The following is a 15701-nucleotide window of genomic DNA, read 5'->3' as shown; positions in this document are numbered from 1 at the left end:
TCCCACCCATGTAATTGAGCATTGCGTGGCACATCCAACATACTGTTTTACTTTAGTCCATGACGCACTTACCTTCAGGGTCATACGTCACATGAAAACCAAAATAATTCCAAATGCCAGATCTGAATGAGGGTGGGGGAGGTTCAATTTGCCATGTTGCAAGGAGAGCTTCTGTCTCGCTAGCTTGCCCTGCGCTCTTCCTTCTGAGATGCTGTCTGTGTTGAACGCTCAGTGGATCTGCGCTGGACAGTGCAGCCTAGGCGGAGTAGTCGAACGCAGATTCACTGATCGCTCAACACAGACCGCGTTGTCAGAAGGAAAGTTGATAAAATAAATTACAAATTTTGTATTGTTCATACATATGCGTACCGAACCGAAAGCACTGTATCGAATGGTTCAATATCGATACGAGTATCGTTGCACCCCTATTAAATAGACATATGCTTTTATAAGTATATGTATGGTTTACTAGTTAAATTAAAATGATGTTGACCCTTAGAAAAACCCTGCTACACTGCAGACTCGATCTTGAGCATTTAATCTTTTAATATAGACATAAATTTCACATACACACTCACCCACCACCATCTGTTGTCCCTCCACCTCTTAGCTGCTGAACATGTCTCGAGAGCTTACTGATCTGAAGAGCAGCCTGCAGGCAGCAGAGGCAGCCGTAGCCAGCGACTTGGAACACAAACACTTGGCCCACACTCACTCACACGCCACCCAGGTGGCAGCCATGGTTGTGCCCAGCTTCCCCACCTCAGAGGCAGCGGTGCAGGCCATACTGGAGTGCCTTAGGAACCATGAGTTCACCAAAGCCGTGCGCTACATCCAGGAATGCAGGTGAGCAGCACGAGGCCATCAGCATACATGAGTGTATCCTGGGATTTAATGATTTTATTATTTTGTCTCAACGTAAAAGAACAAATGATCCAAAAAATGACCATGTGAACACACTGTGCCCCCATCACTTTCTCCAATCTTTACAAATGATTTTGAAGTATATAATAAGTAGACATTATAAAGGGCTGTCATTCCTGGCTGAGAAACTTAAGCTTGGGAGATGTTGAGGTCTATCTATCTCTCTTGTGCTTCTGTACGTAGATGATATTGTAGTATTGACAGAATCAGAGCTTCAGATGGCTTTAGATGGAGTAGAAAGATGTTGTGTAGACAGGAAAGTGTAAATCCTAATGAAAGTAAAATTGTAATGTTTGCATGAGGTAAAGTAGGACAGTTCTGTGGCTTTAAATTCGGAAATCCTGTAATACAAGTAGAGGAGGATCTAAGGCATAGGTGTCAAACTCTGGCCCGCGGGCCAAATTTGGCCCACAGCCTAATTACATTTGGCCTGCGAAGCCATACCAAATTATTATTAGAGCTGGCCTACTGGTATTATACAGCTAATATATATATTGTTTAGTATTAAGCTTTGCTTGTTCCATATTCAGTTTTCCAGCAAAACTTGTTTGAGTCCATAAGAAGAGATTCATTCTTAAATCTGGAGGAAGATTTTTTTTTCAGTAAATATTAATGTTAGCCCGCGACTTTGTTCCAGTTTTGAATTTTGGCCCACTGTGTATTTGAGTTTGACACCCCTGATCTAAGGAGCTTGGAATGAAAAGCGACTGAACTTCTTTAAATGTCTTGAAGATGTTTCACCTCTCATCCAAGAAGCTTCTTCAGTTCTAAGAGCAAATGATGAAGACTTCCAGATTTTAAGCCCTAGAGGGGATTGCCCCGCAAGAGGGTCATTGACCCACTATTGCTCATGTGGCTCATCACATGATCCAAGGTGTGAAAAAGGGGTGTGGTCTATTATCAGCGTAAGCTTCGGGTGAAACCATTGTTAGACCTTGCCTCACCCTATCATTTGACTTATTGAGATCAAGAAGTGGGGAGATTTAAGTTGATAAAGATAAAGTTAAATGTAGGATGATTGGTTTTAGGTTTAGATTATCGAATGGAAATAGGAATAAATTGTACTTTTAATGTCTATTTTTCCAAAGAATCAATATGATAAAGGTGTTTTGAAGTTGCGGTTAGGGAAGTTAAAACAAATATTTGATTATACGGGATTTTCTTATTTATGGGGATATACCGGTGTGGTGAATGATCGCTATATGAAAGCAGCTGTTAAGATGAGAATATCCAAACCTGAGGCAAAATTGATAGACCTGATATGTTTAACAATAGCATCTGTATAAATTACAGAATATTTAGGCAAGAGTTCGAACTGAAAAATTACTTGCGTAGTTTATTCTATATGGTGTTATTTGGCAAGGTATAGATGTGGATCTAGTGGCATTCCTGTACTTATGGACACATTTTATCAAGTTGAATATATTAATTGTGTATTTATACTTTATAGCTTGATCCAATGAATCAAGCTACATTGAATATTGAATATAGAAAGTATGTCTCTTTATATCTACCTGTAATAATTATAATACTTTTTGTGTCCATTTCAGGAGGCAGTGGCCCAACGGAGTGTTTGGCGGAAGCTCAGAGAGTGAGGTTCAGACGCTGCTCAACGTCTACTTCCGTCACCAAACGTTGGGCCAGACGGGCACAATCGCCCTGGTCGGTTCCCGGCAGGACCTCAGTCTGATCTGCTCCAAGCTGCTGGAGCTCAACGGGGAAATCCGCGACATGATCCGCCACGCCCAGGGTTACCGGGTCGTCACAACTTACCTCCCCGATTCAAGTGCCTCCGCGACCAGTCTCTGACAGGACTTCAGGAGCCCCCCACCCCCTCCTTCTCCACCTTTACTCCCTCCATCACTGCAGCCATTGACCCTTCCAAGACAACCTCTGCAATCCTCTCAGCCTGCTCTTACAGAGGGGGCCCAGCACCCACATACCTGGCCCCTGCCGCCTCCTATGTGTCTGCTGCCCCAGATTCACAGCTCCAGGCAGATACCCACTTACCACCCTGCCCAGCACTAGAACCTGAATTAAACCTTTCATTCCACTCTTCATCCTCATCCACTGCAAACTCTGAGACCTCTTTACTTAATTTTCCCAAACCCCCCGACCTGTTCTCTGCTCATAGCTCCAACACGCCAGGCCAATCACATTTTACACTGCCGCTCACACAAGAGCCAAAGAGACGTTATCTAGATGAGAACGCAAGCCTTTATTATCCTATCAGAGTACATCCATCATGCAGTTTACCGCAATCACATTTCCACTGCAGCAAACACCTGATATCATCTCTCACATCCAGCTCTCTCCCAACTGTGGCCTCAGCGCCCACCTTGCTCACACACTCTTACACGAACCCATCGCCCATCTCTCATCTTCCCCATTTCCCATGCTCGCCGTACAAACACTCAAGCCCGTCCTCGATTCTGCACCCAGGCCGTGACACGGTCTTAACTCACAGCCCTTCATCGAGTTCATCTCTTCCCCCTCCCCCACCACCCCCTCCCTGTCCCACCGGCCCAGGAGAGGCTGCAGCTTGGGGTTGTTGTTGCTCCTTCGGCGGTGCTGCTACGCCTTTGACTCGCTACCTGGGGAAGGTGGGACAAGCTGCCCTGCCCTTACTGACAGTAGGGGGGCTCCTGAATACTGAACCGTCAGATGTCCAAACCTGAGACTTAAAAGTTACCACGCCAGAGGACCTAACGATCCAACATCAGGTCTTTGCATCTGAAAAGTAGACAATGACATACCAGAAATAACTGGACACTTTAAATGTTTAAGGACAGGGAATCATATCCCATGTATAATGGGATTTATCTCTGGATACTACAGATTGCTGCCTGCTGATAAGAATGACCTGATGTGATTATATACAAGCGCAGGCTTTGCTTCTAAAGCTAGATGTCGTGAAAAATAATGTACCTCCTTGTTTAAGTCCCGCTTGACGGTCATAATTCAGCATCTAATCTGTGCTGCACTCCGAGGACCTGTGAAGGCTTTTAGCTTGGATTTAAACTGGCTTCCCAGAGGAACTTTTAGACATGCTTGACACTTGCTGCCTCCTTCAGGAAGGATGAAAGAGACAGTGAGGAAATGAGCCGTGACACTACGTAGCATCACTGGAAGAAGTTTCCTCTGTGGAGTTTTGTTATACGTTTTTTCTAAATGTTGTAGAAAGGAGATCATGTATGTTTTGTTACTGTGAGAGAAAAAGGCTGTCACTTTTATTAAGAAGGAAAAGCCAAATGCTGGAGTGATTTTGTCTCTACTGTTCTGAGGCCTCCTCTGGAGGAAACTGTGCAATGCATGACCCAGCTGAATGCTTTCTACTGTACGCTCCCGTCCTGTCCTTTTCGCCTGGCCCAGACGTCTGACCTCAGCCTGATTGAAAGACTTGCTGACAGAGCAGATGCAGAATATTCAAGCGCATTTCTTTACGCTGCTCTTTGGCCTGTTTCTATTATTGATATTCTGTATCAGTGAATCAACTTGTCCCCTGACTACTGTTGTAAACATTGGTAGAGTAATCATGCCATTATCCGTGCGTGGCGTGCACCCCTCCGTGGCTAGCTGTAGCATCTTTAGTGAGCGTAAACACTATATTTCTGTCGACTTGGTGTTCACATGCAGAGAAGATGGCGCATGTACACAGTCAAGTATTTGCCCGTCTGTATACTGCTAATCGTTACTGTCACACAACCATAGTAGGATATGTTTGTGTGGTTTGTAGTTACCTTACACGTAAGGGAAATGCTGACATTCTGCACTCATTGTAGATGTGTGAAATGAAACCCACGCTACACACTACTGAATCTGAACTCGTCGTTGTCAGCCTTTTTGTGTGTGTGTGTGTGTGAGAGACTCTCCCTTGGTTCGGATCAAGCAATCATTTTGCTGTTGCTGTACAAATGTCTTCTTTTCCTATTTATATCTGATCAGATATGAAACGACACTTATTTGACTTAAGTTTTATAATGATGTTTGTTCTCTCAAATCAAACTGCCATGCATGCATTTTCTGTTTACTGTATGGAGTGTTTGAAATATTTATTAACAAGATAATTTTATCTGAAAGATACGTTTGTATGAGGTACAAAAGGGAGCCACAAGCTCACGCGGGTATGTTTTTCTTTTTCCTGTGTGTGGGAGAATGTGTTTGCATGCCAAACAAGAAGTTGCACATTTTTAAAGCTTTTTAGATGAAGACAGTAGTTGTTTTTTCACCTTGTAAATATTTTCACAGCCTTTGTGAAGTTGTTTTGAGTTGAAGCTCTGTAAAAGTTGTTAAAGTAAAGACCTATAACTTATGTTGTCTTTTGGTGCTTTATAAATGACTGAAAAACTAACTGTATTCAAGGGGCTCTGCCCTCTTCCTACATCTATCAATGTTCTCTGCAGTCTTCCTCCTTCCTGGCAGCTCCATCTTTAACATCCCTCCTCTACAAATGTCCAAACCCTCTCAGCTTTGCTTCACTGTGTCTCCAAAATGCTCAACCTGAACGGTCCTTCAGGTATATTCATTTCTAATCCTCTTTCTCCTGATCTTAACAGCTTGAAATCTGAACATTTTTAGCTCCGCCAGCCTTCAAACCATGCATCATAGCAAGTCTCACTACTGTCCTTAAACGTTTCATTTTACTCATGTCATCTTTGTGTCACTAATAACCTGACACTCATCTTGCCTGACTCCAAGTATTTAAACTTGTCTTCCTCTTATTCACTCACATGTATTCCATCTTACTTCTGATTTTCATTCCTTTTCTCCCCAGAGGATACCTCCACCTCACCACTAGATCAATGTCATCTGCAAACATCAGTCCACAGAGACTCTGATCCCTGATGAACCCCTTTGTCACTCCACAGTTACACTGCATGTCCCTCACATACTTCTGACTTCCTCATGCAGCAGCACGGTTTCTCTTGGTGATCCATCACATGCTTGCTCTAGATCTACAAAGTTCAACTGCTCGTGAGCATCAACACTCAAACATCACATTTATCGTGCTCTCAGCATGAAGCCCTACTACTGCTGCTTTTGATCAGCAACTTTTTCCCATGGATTTGTGCTACGACCGACAACATTGAATTTTAAAGGTTTTTATCAGCCAATTTTTTTTTTTTTTTACCATGGTTTCACTTTTCACCTAATCTGTACATCAGTTTCAGAACCACAAGCTTGTGCTAAGATATGTGGACTTTGTTCTACATATTAGAGTGCAACTTATTACCTAGACACGCTAGTATTGTTAAAAAAAGAAGCTTTGAGTAATTTAGAAATTGTGCCATCAGTTTGTATGGGAGAACATTGTATCATTGCAGTAGAGTAACATAGTCTACTGTAATAGGCAAGCACCCCATCATTTCCATTTTGACTTCATAGTGTATGTATACATTCAGGAATCTCAACTTTTAAGGTGCAGTGTTTATTTCTTCATACAAAAATAGTTTTCATGTTAGGTACCAGGATCAGTGAGGAGGAATGAATTTTTAAAGTTGGCTCAAACCAGGGCAGCGATTGGAGTGACTCTTCAAGTTTGCTACTGGGGGCGGTGGCAGCTTCTCTTTGTGGCATGACTTTACACATCAGCCTTATTGGTGTAACCTCAGGCTTTCACGGCGGGCAACTTAGACGATGTATTTGAAGCTGTAGGTGGCGTCACAGGACAGCTTCATTCCCTTGCAGCGACAGCACAGGTCCTGACGGTGAGGCTTCTTCATGTTAATGTGCCTCTGCTTCTTCTCACAGATGCAGCAAGTCTGAGAGCAACCCTGAGGGAGGAGGAGGGGGAGGGGGGGAGGGGGGGGGGGGGTAAAAGAACATCACCAGCATAAGAAACAGCACAGGCTTTTCTCATCCCTACAGAAGGAATGCCTTACTGAGACTGATAGTGCCTTAGAAATGTGATCCAGTTTATTTAAATACCCCACACAGGATCTGACTGACCCTGCGACTCCACTTTAAGTCCAAGTGAACAAATCATCTTGCGAAAGTTCCTCAAAAACAAGTTCACGTACCTTGCACAGGATAGATTCCACTCTGTAGGGGTTAAACCCCACTTGGCACTTCCGGCAGAGCTGCTTGTAGTACACCTGCCAAAGCAGTCGCTCTATTTTAGCTCAGCAGGTATTTGTTTGTGCAATGCTCGTTACCACTAACCTTACTCGTTCCAGAGATGCACCATACATAAGCACTCTCCCACCGGATGTTGCACTTTTTGCAGTGGAAAAACCCATACCTCTGCTCCAGGAACTGGAAAAAACAAAGATAAATAAAATGTGTACAAAAGCTTTTTTACCACAGCTGGGTTTTTCCCCTGTGGGCTGCACTGACTGTAAACATTCTGGTGATACTTTTATGGAGAATGTGAGTGAGTGCATAGATTTTGAACTTAACTATCGTGATATGTTTTGAGTTTCCCATTAATAATGGCTCTACCCCGTTACCATTCATACTACAAAGTAGTTAATAAACAAGATAGTTTTTCAATTTAAAAACATTTGTTTATCTTTTCTAAATACAGAACAGTTTGGGCAATTAGTATCTTATACTGCCCTTTATTTCTTTGTATTTTTGAACACGTATATGATCTTTTACACTTCTTAAATCTTAAATAAATCGAGTTTCGTTAGATGTTTTTTAGTGTAAAAAAAGTACCGAGTTAAAATCAGAACAAATTTAAATGAGCCTACGGTGACATTTGCCAATTAACTAAAATAATCTATATTTTCGGATGGATAATAGGTTTTAAATGACAGTCATACTAATTAGGCTATAGTTTGAGGGCTTGAACCACAGATGACTGAGGGACTTTTCTGAGTTACATCGTGGATTGGAAAGCTAAAGACAGTGCTCATTGCCATTTCCCCACACGCATCCACCTGAAAGTTGGATCCCTTTGGAGACCGGTGGAAAGCTGTCTTGGAGTCTTCTGGGGCTTCCTCGCCACTTTGATCCCCATCGGCCTCGGACGTGGCCTGCTCGGCGGCGGCTTCACCTTCTCCTTCACCAGCGCAGTCTTCGAGTTTCTTTAGGAAGAGCCTGCGGTCAAACACCGGCGAATAGATGGACACGGGCCTCAGGAAGCGCAGGTTGCTCATTGGCGGCGTGTGGCACTGCGCCTTCTCCTCCGGTGTGGACGCATCGGGGCTCATGGGGAGCTTGCAGGGAGTGGCAAATTCATCGAAAAACAGCGTTTTGGGGCCCAGAGAGCACTGGACAATTTTATCCACCCTGGCGTTCACTTGCACGCCGCACTCTTTGGTGTTCGCCTTCTTGAGCTGAGGGGGTAAACTTGGGTTGACCTGGGACAGGAGGGTCTTGTAGAGCTCCAGGTAGTTGAGGCTCTGGGGGTTCATGAAGCGACCATCTCTCTTGCCCCAGTTGCCGACCTGAGCCGGGGAAGCGCAGACAGGGTTACCATATACATTGTATGGTGGAAACGTGGACAGGAACCCCTCCATCCTGGAGCCATGAAACCAGTCCAACTTCGTCCTCGTGAGATTTATAGCCTACGCGTACCTTCTCTAGGCACGGATTGGTTAATTGAGAACAGCGGCGTGCAGGCTCGAATATAGGTAGAGATACGGTGCCCTCTATTATTTATTAATAATAAGGCTCTGTTGACTACAGCAAGAATGGCTGGCTATGCATTTGAAAGTGTAGTGGTACATTTTTGGGGCCATCTTTAAAATTTAAGTTAAATTAAAATTGTTTTTATCAAAAAACTACAGAAAATCTCTGCTGAAACAAGACTCTGTGCCCAATCCACTTCTGCAGCAAGCGCGATGCTTTATTTCAACGATCCAAATCCGAAATGTTATATTGGAGCTCCCTCTATGGGCTGGCTCATGTTGGCCAGAGACCCATCGGAGAAAGACAAAGCAAGCAGGAGATTAATGAGGCATGCAGTTACATCTTTATTTATTTATTTATTTTTAGTTGGACGTTATGTGAACTAGCTTGGCAAGAAGGTTGTATAACTTCAGTAATATTGCTTTTTTAGTAAAGCCACTGAAGTCAGAAAATCTATCATTTGAAAGCCAAAAATGTGTTAGACGTATTAAAAATGTGAATGAGTAGGTTAGCAAACAAAGGAAATTGAGAAATAAACACCCATGGGCATTGTCCCATAAATGCGAATTTTATTTTTAAAATGTCTGTGTGAATAAATGACTTTATATGGTATATATTCTAACAGTAGGGGTGCACTTAAAACGCCAGAAGGGCCATTCAGCAGCAACTATTTATATTTGTAATTCCAGTTTACACAGGATTAACGTAAATGCACCATTACTGTCATATTCATGCGATCATTTTCACGCACAAACCCCTTTAGTTGAATAATGGGTTGGTGGTGAGTTCAGGCTCTGTCGGAATCCTGGGTTTTCCGTTTGATATGCAAAATAGACAACAATGCCTTAAAGAATAGTGTCAAAACATTATCGTTTGGATGTTTAAAACTCTATTTTTAAAACTGTGGGATTAAATGTAAACTCTGTTTAAGAAGACTAATGTTTTATTTGGCAGGGTTCGTGTATTTTATAGGCCTGTGCTAAATAAAATCCACTCTAAATTAATTTAGTGTGGGTTTTTTTAATGCAAATTACCTGCTTTTATCTTTAAAGTGCGCTTCACGAGGACTGTTAGATATATTACAGGAACTTTATTTTATATGTGTTTGAATACTCGAAATCTTTTTGGAAATTTTTACGAACAAAAACTGAAAAAGACGCTCTGCGCGTCACGTGAAGGGCTCAGCAGAAGTACCCGAACTCGCCCTATAGGTGGCGCTACCCACCCATCGATGGTTTTTACCCACGGGCACTGAATCTATACATATTGGCGCCATTTTGGAGCTAGGAGGGGGAAGAGAGCTGCAGAGGAGGACACGATTTATCACAATTCACCGTAACAGGTAAGAAAATGCACAAAGAAGCGAATCGTTTTGATTGAAAAGCAGCGATATTTTCGGACGTCGTTGCCACAGAGTCGATGTGATCCAGGATGTATCCGCGGAGCTCCCGGGTTTCCAGCGCTAAAAAAGGCGGAGCAGAGCCCGCCTCGCTCGCCTGTGTTCTCGGCAGCCTTGTCCGATTCACAGCGCTGGTGACCTGGTCCTGCGGCGGAACAAAAAAATGGTTAGCTAGTAAAATAGTAGTCTGCTGACTGGGCTCCCCGCAGCACGAACAGACAGTGGGGGTCGGGTTGGTTGTGTGAGCGGGCTCGGGATATTGATATGGATATAACGGTAGTTAGCCGGTGTGTTTTGTTCGGTGCAGCGTTACTCTCAGTCCGCCCTCTGTCACTGAGATTGCTCTGCTGCTAACGCTAGCTCGGCACGCTAGTTTTTAGCGTGGATACTAGCGAGCTAACAGCAGCTAGATGGATTAGCCACAGTCAACATAACAGCAATAAGGCAGCCTGGCCTGAACACGCTGCTGTACCAATAACAATACCCTCTATTCACGAACAGCTTCCCGACTGTGTAATAAACTTACCCACGTGAAATCGGCCTTGAGAATAAATTATTAGCCTAACTCTGGTAGTGATCTCGTAGTATTTTCGTTGTGACGCTCATTATTGCGGGCTTTTAGTGAAAGACGCATTACTTTTTTTGTTTCTTTAAATTGCAGAGACCTGATCCTCTAGCGGTAATTGTGTATTTAAGGCTTCTCGAGATTTTAAAGACTTTTACTTAACGAGTTTGCGCAACAATGAAAATATGAACACAAATAGAAGCTTTGGGGGTGAAAAAGTAGCGTGTGATCAAATAGGACATATTTATTTTTGCAGCTAAGTCGCTTCCAGAGAGCTGTAGGGCATCTGATGTGACCGCTATCAGTCTATATATGTATATGAAAAATATAATCTCTGTATATGTTTTTAATTTTATTATTGCTATTGTTTTTAAATCGCTTCATCATCAGCATTACGTTTTGATGAGCGGATTAAAGATTGTAAGCAGTCTAAAATATCTGGTTACATGGCCATGAAACGCTGGGTTAGATATTTGTTTCATATGGATTTCTCTACACACACACACACAAACAGAAACAGAAACTAAATAAATAAATAAAAAAAAAATCCTCTTAAAAATAACACAATTTAAAATCCCAAATAGGATTTTAATGTATTCATTCTTTGTGCGAATTGCAAATAAAATAATGCTACAGGCAGAACTCATTTATCAGGAGCTGCTTTGCACTTCTTCAAGAGATAATTTGGCCCTATTTAAAAAATCAAATGCAGGCTGTGCTCCTTTAAGCATTAACTGAATTGTAAACTGAGCTCAGTTATGTTTAGTCAAGCTCTTCCTCTTCAAAACCAAGATTTTCAGTTTGTTTCTTTTTGATGGTTGCCTTGTGGTGAATGGATACAGAGGAGTAATGATGTGTGTGCTGCCTAATACCCGTAGAGATGTGATTCAGCCTTCACTTGTCCATTTCATTTAATCTGAGGAAAAGCTCAACTCTTTGAAAGCGTTTCCCTTCTTCAGCCAGTTTCCATCGCTTTGTTTTTGTGAGAGTGCCCGCGCAGAGGTTGACGAGTTCGCCCTTAAAGCTGGCCGGTGTCCGGTTCCCTCTCTGTTTGCTGACATTCACCCTCATCCCTGTGATCACCCAAATGGGAGGGGGGTTAAAATCAAGGATGTCTCTGTCAGAGTTCGAATTAGGTTCGAAGAATGGAAAGTTCTCACATTTCTGCTGGCAGCTGCCTTTAAAAGACAAAAGTGGGAAGAGCATAAGCAACTAATGGGGGGCAGGAAAGGCTTTCGGTGGGGGGGATAAATGTGTTTTTACTGTGATAAACCAGTAATAAGCTGAAAGTAACTCATGTTCAGGAGGTTGTGTATGGGACAGCTTGCTCCTTTGTGATTATTTAGTGCTGGTTCCCTGGTGGATGGTACCCACGCAGCCTCCCTAGGTTGAGAAATAATCTGCTGTGATTGGCTGCCAGAGCTCAACTGTGTATCAGTGTGGCAGAATGAGAGAGGGATGGACTCAAATTTGGCAGCAGCTGTGGGTGGAAAAGAAGGTCAGAATCAAGCAATCTGGCGGCTTGCCAATGTCCTGTGTGTGTGTCTGTGTGTTTTTGTAAAAGCTCAACTACAGCTACAGAAAACTGTTTGGTTGTGATTCATAACTAGGTTTTGGAGTCTGGTCTCTAAATCAAGCGCTTTTGTCAGACGGCAGACCCACTGACCGAGGCCGCTTCATAAATCAATTTTTCTTTCGGGGTTAAAAGTAGCTGAAATTGAAGGAGCAAACGGTTCAGTTGTGAGAGAAGAAAATAATCTGTTCATTTTTCAGGGCTTCTTATAGCTGCATATGTGCATTGTTTTTTTGTTTTTTTTTTATTGTATTTGTTATGTAGTTGTATTGAATAAAACAACTACATCATTTTTTTTCTTAAGGAGCAGAAGGAGATAATATTACAGCCAAGTAAAACAAAAAACATTTGGCTAAATTTCATGCTGCCTGGTCTGAACTGTAGATCGGGCAGCCTAACATATGCTTGTCAGGGAAGTTGAAGTGAGCAGTTGGATGAGGAGGATCTCGGTTTGGCATTTTGTGCACTTTCCAAAGGAATCGTACAGATTTCCCCACTAAAAGGTACTTATCTATTATGGTAAATGGACTGGTTCTTCTATGGTGCTTTTCTTTTCTACTTGAGCACTCAAAGTACTTTGTACAACTTTCCTCATTCACCCATTCACACTCATTTATATGAGCGTTTTTTTTTGTTTTTTGTTTTTTTACTAAGCTTAAATGCTTTCTGTCTAAACACTTTCACACATTCACACTCCAATGAACGCATGAGAGAGCAACTTGTGGTTCAGTAGCTTGCTCAAGGATACTTTGGCATGCAGGCTGGAGCAGCCAGGGATCGAATCACCAACCTTCCAATTATATTGAAAGGTTATATTTTGAAAGCTCCAAGTAGGATACTGGGGTTTGTGAATTGAGTTTTTACTTTTGAGCAGACGTGATGCCTTTTTACAGAGAGATATTGCAGAGGTATTAATGGATATTATTGTAGGATCTTTACTTGACAATATAAAGTACCTGTTGTTGTAATTTGTTGCTATATAAATAACATTGAATTGAATAGAGATCTATATGCACGCATAACCACAGGATTGCAGAAACTAAGATTGGGTTATGATCCCTTTTTCCAGAATACCCAACCGTAGTCTGGGTTTCTGCAGTCATATAGCAGTTTGTAACACCATGTCATGCACATTGCTTGACAGCTGTCTGTCATATTGGTGCAGAATCAGCTAGGAACCAAAGCAGCAAGGTGGTTTTCACCAGTTGTGGATACTCCATTTTTCTTTCCTTCATGACCAGTGGTTGCCAGGTGATTGCAGACTGGTCTCTAGGCTTGTGTGACCTGACATTACACGTCCAAATTGCCAGTCAAGTTATCAGCATGTGCCTGCATATCCTGAATTGAAAGCACAGTAATTTGCTGCCCTAAGGTGAACTCACAATGGGTTTGAAGTGTGCCTCATGTGTCTTCAGCTGGTGTCCATATCTCTCTTTATGGACAGATTTTGTCAATAGGATAGCATCATAGTGTGGATGTGACAGTGAGCAAAATGAAGGCCAAGATCATTGGTGTGTCATTAAATCAGGTAACATTTTCACGACTACTAAGTGCACATGGGTTTTTTGCTATGTTAACATATCCTGAATACACCAGAGGCCTTTGCTATGAAGAAGGATTTGGATTGATCCAAGCACCATCAAGCTTTTACCCAGTTTTCAGTGTGATCAGGTGATTAAGAGTCTAATTCTTAGTGGGGTGCATTGCAATGGTAAGTTATTCTGGAGATCTAACCTGCTTACCTGTTGGTTGACTTATTGAGATAATGGCCACCTTTGTGTGACTGCTTAAGGGCTCATTATGGTCGCTGCAGTGGTCATTGTGCACACAAGTAGTGACGTCATCATTTATATCACCAGTGAGGGCGCACTGGGCTGGCTCCAGTATTCTCTTAAGCGGTAGAGGTGTCACCACTCATACAAAACCTCCACATCAGTGTTATTACTGGAGTACAAAAGTCTTTTGGTTTTTGTTTTTTTTTGTCTTTCCAACGTCTCCCTTGGTATAATCTGGAAATCTTTTTCTCTGTTGAAACATTAGATCATTATCATACACTCATTCCTTCAGTGTGTGGTGATGCCACAGATGCAAGGTTGCAAAAACTGAAAGCCCCATGATATGCATGAGGGCTGCTTGCTCCATGGCATGTGACGTTTCGGTGATGCTCTCAGTTTTTTTTTTTGTTTTTTTTTTCTGGGGGGGGCTGCTTAAAGAAGTTGTACATCGGCATAGTAGTGCGGTGTGATGCCCTAACTGCTCTAAAGTATGGAACTCCAAAGCTTCCTCAGGGACAGCTACCTTGCCATGTTGACAAATCTATAAACCACTTGATTGGACGGTCTGTCATCACATTCAAAAGGGCCCCATTAAACCTGAAAATGCAGAGAATCACGAATGTCATTGTCTAGGACTGAAAGCGACAGTGACTTTGTGTGAGGAGTTTAGGTGCGAGACAAACTGAAGCATACCCAGATCATTAAGCACAGTGTGAGTGCATGCCAGCGGGCGAGTCGGAAAGGGGCGGATACTTGGGCACGACACAAAGTAATCATATCCCCAAGTAGGGAGCTAAATTTCATTATGAGATGTGGGAGAGTCTGAGAAAATTAGCAAACAAACTCCTCCACAGAGACGCACAACAGCGAGCAGCTAACACCTCTGCTGATTATCATAGCCGCCACTAAAGTTGCAGAGAAATATCAAGCTAGAACATCTAACCTGTGTGTGTTAACACTGACGCTTTTGCGGTGTGGTTTGTGTATATGACTCACAAAGGTAATCATTATCACTCGCTCTGAAACTTGATTGCATTATTTAAACCGCCATCTGTTCTGGTTTCATTACTGATGTATGACTGACTATGTGCAAGTTTGATTTTGATTTATTTTTATTTTAAATAACTAAAATTATAAGGAAATAATGAGATGTATGTAAATTATAATTGTATATAAAAGATGGCCCACCAGAGTTACATAGAGTCAAAGGAAGCGTCTTCAGATTGCTTGGTTTGTTGTTGAGAAACCCATTATATGACTCTTTGAATACTGGCTCCTTTAGTCAATGTTTCTTTGGACAGCATAGCAAATTATAAATTGCTTCCTATTACATGTGATGCAACAATTTACCATCTTGCTATTCTGAGGGGACTTTATGTTCTGATGGTTCTCTGGAAATTGAATTGAATTGAAATGGGAAAAGTAAACGACTGCAAAATGAGTCTGTGCACTCACGATCTTCGGCTAAGTACCTACATTCACATTAATCTGCTTCATCTATTAAATATTTTTACATGTCTGCGTTGTTAGCTGTTTTTGTGAGTTTATGTTAACGGCTAGAAAACTGACATGAAAATAGACCAAGACGTGAGTCTGGAGAAAATTACTGTTTTGGTTAATAGCAGCATTTCTGAGCTGTAACCGAGGAAAGCTGCCATGTCTTGGATTCTAGTTTCTAATATCAGGGTTTTGATATATTTAAACCAAGCAGCTCACTGGGCCTAAACATTGTGCAAAAGCTACAAGAGCTGCAGACATTTTGTTAGTTAATGTCAGCCTGCTGTTCTCTTTAAGCCACAACATGTTTTTAAAAAACAGCCTGCAAAGATTATAAAGAACAAGACAGATGTTATGACTTAGTACCCTTATTACCACTAATTAGGGTTG

At 42.2% G+C, this 15701-nt stretch overlaps 3 protein-coding genes across 8 annotated transcripts in view; 2 read left to right on the top strand and 1 right to left on the bottom strand.

The window, feature by feature from the left end:
• fryb (furry homolog b (Drosophila)) overlaps positions 1-5236 on the top strand; it is a 55976-nt gene extending 50740 nt beyond the window's left edge. For all 6 annotated transcript variants that reach the window (XM_013915313.1, XM_013915310.1, XM_013915309.1 and 3 more), the window contains 2 exons: positions 611-846; positions 2475-5236. In XM_013915313.1, the coding sequence (XP_013770767.1) occupies positions 611-846; positions 2475-2733 (495 nt within the window). In that variant the 3' untranslated portion in view covers positions 2734-5236. The remainder of the gene's footprint in view (positions 1-610; positions 847-2474) is intronic.
• A 1095-nt stretch (positions 5237-6331) lies between these two features.
• zar1l (zygote arrest 1-like) lies at positions 6332-8467 on the bottom strand. The gene is made up of 4 exons (XM_005750765.2): positions 7809-8467; positions 7087-7179; positions 6945-7019; positions 6332-6698 (listed from the first exon to the last, which is right to left on the bottom strand). The coding sequence occupies exons 1-4, from the start codon at positions 8388-8390 to the stop codon at positions 6555-6557; spliced, it is 894 nt and encodes a 297-aa protein (XP_005750822.1). The 5' UTR covers positions 8391-8467; the 3' UTR covers positions 6332-6554.
• A 1287-nt stretch (positions 8468-9754) lies between these two features.
• Positions 9755-15701, top strand: part of pds5b (PDS5 cohesin associated factor B) — a 29958-nt gene continuing 24011 nt past the window's right edge. Inside the window, exon 1 of the mRNA XM_005750764.1 lies at positions 9755-9844. The gene's annotated coding sequence lies outside the window, so the exon portion shown is untranslated. The remainder of the gene's footprint in view (positions 9845-15701) is intronic.

This window comes from Pundamilia nyererei, unplaced genomic scaffold (assembly GCF_000239375.1).
Source record: "Pundamilia nyererei isolate P.nyererei 1_Seehausen unplaced genomic scaffold, PunNye1.0 scaffold00286, whole genome shotgun sequence".
In the NCBI taxonomy this organism is placed as follows: domain Eukaryota; kingdom Metazoa; phylum Chordata; class Actinopteri; order Cichliformes; family Cichlidae; genus Pundamilia; species Pundamilia nyererei.
This window is presented reverse-complemented; position numbering and strand designations above follow the sequence as displayed.

Excerpts from the sequence above, each read along its gene's own strand:
- zar1l (XM_005750765.2), bottom strand. The coding sequence starts at position 8,390 with ATGGAGGGGTTCCTGTCCACGTTTCCACCATACAATGTATATGGTAAC. Across the intron at positions 7,180-7,808 it reads CAAAGGGATCCAACTTTCAG|TTCCTGGAGCAGAGGTATGG; the intron begins GTGGATGCGTGT and ends TGTTTTTTCCAG. Across the intron at positions 7,020-7,086 it reads GCATCTCTGGAACGAGTAAG|GTGTACTACAAGCAGCTCTG; the intron begins GTTAGTGGTAAC and ends CTGCTTTGGCAG.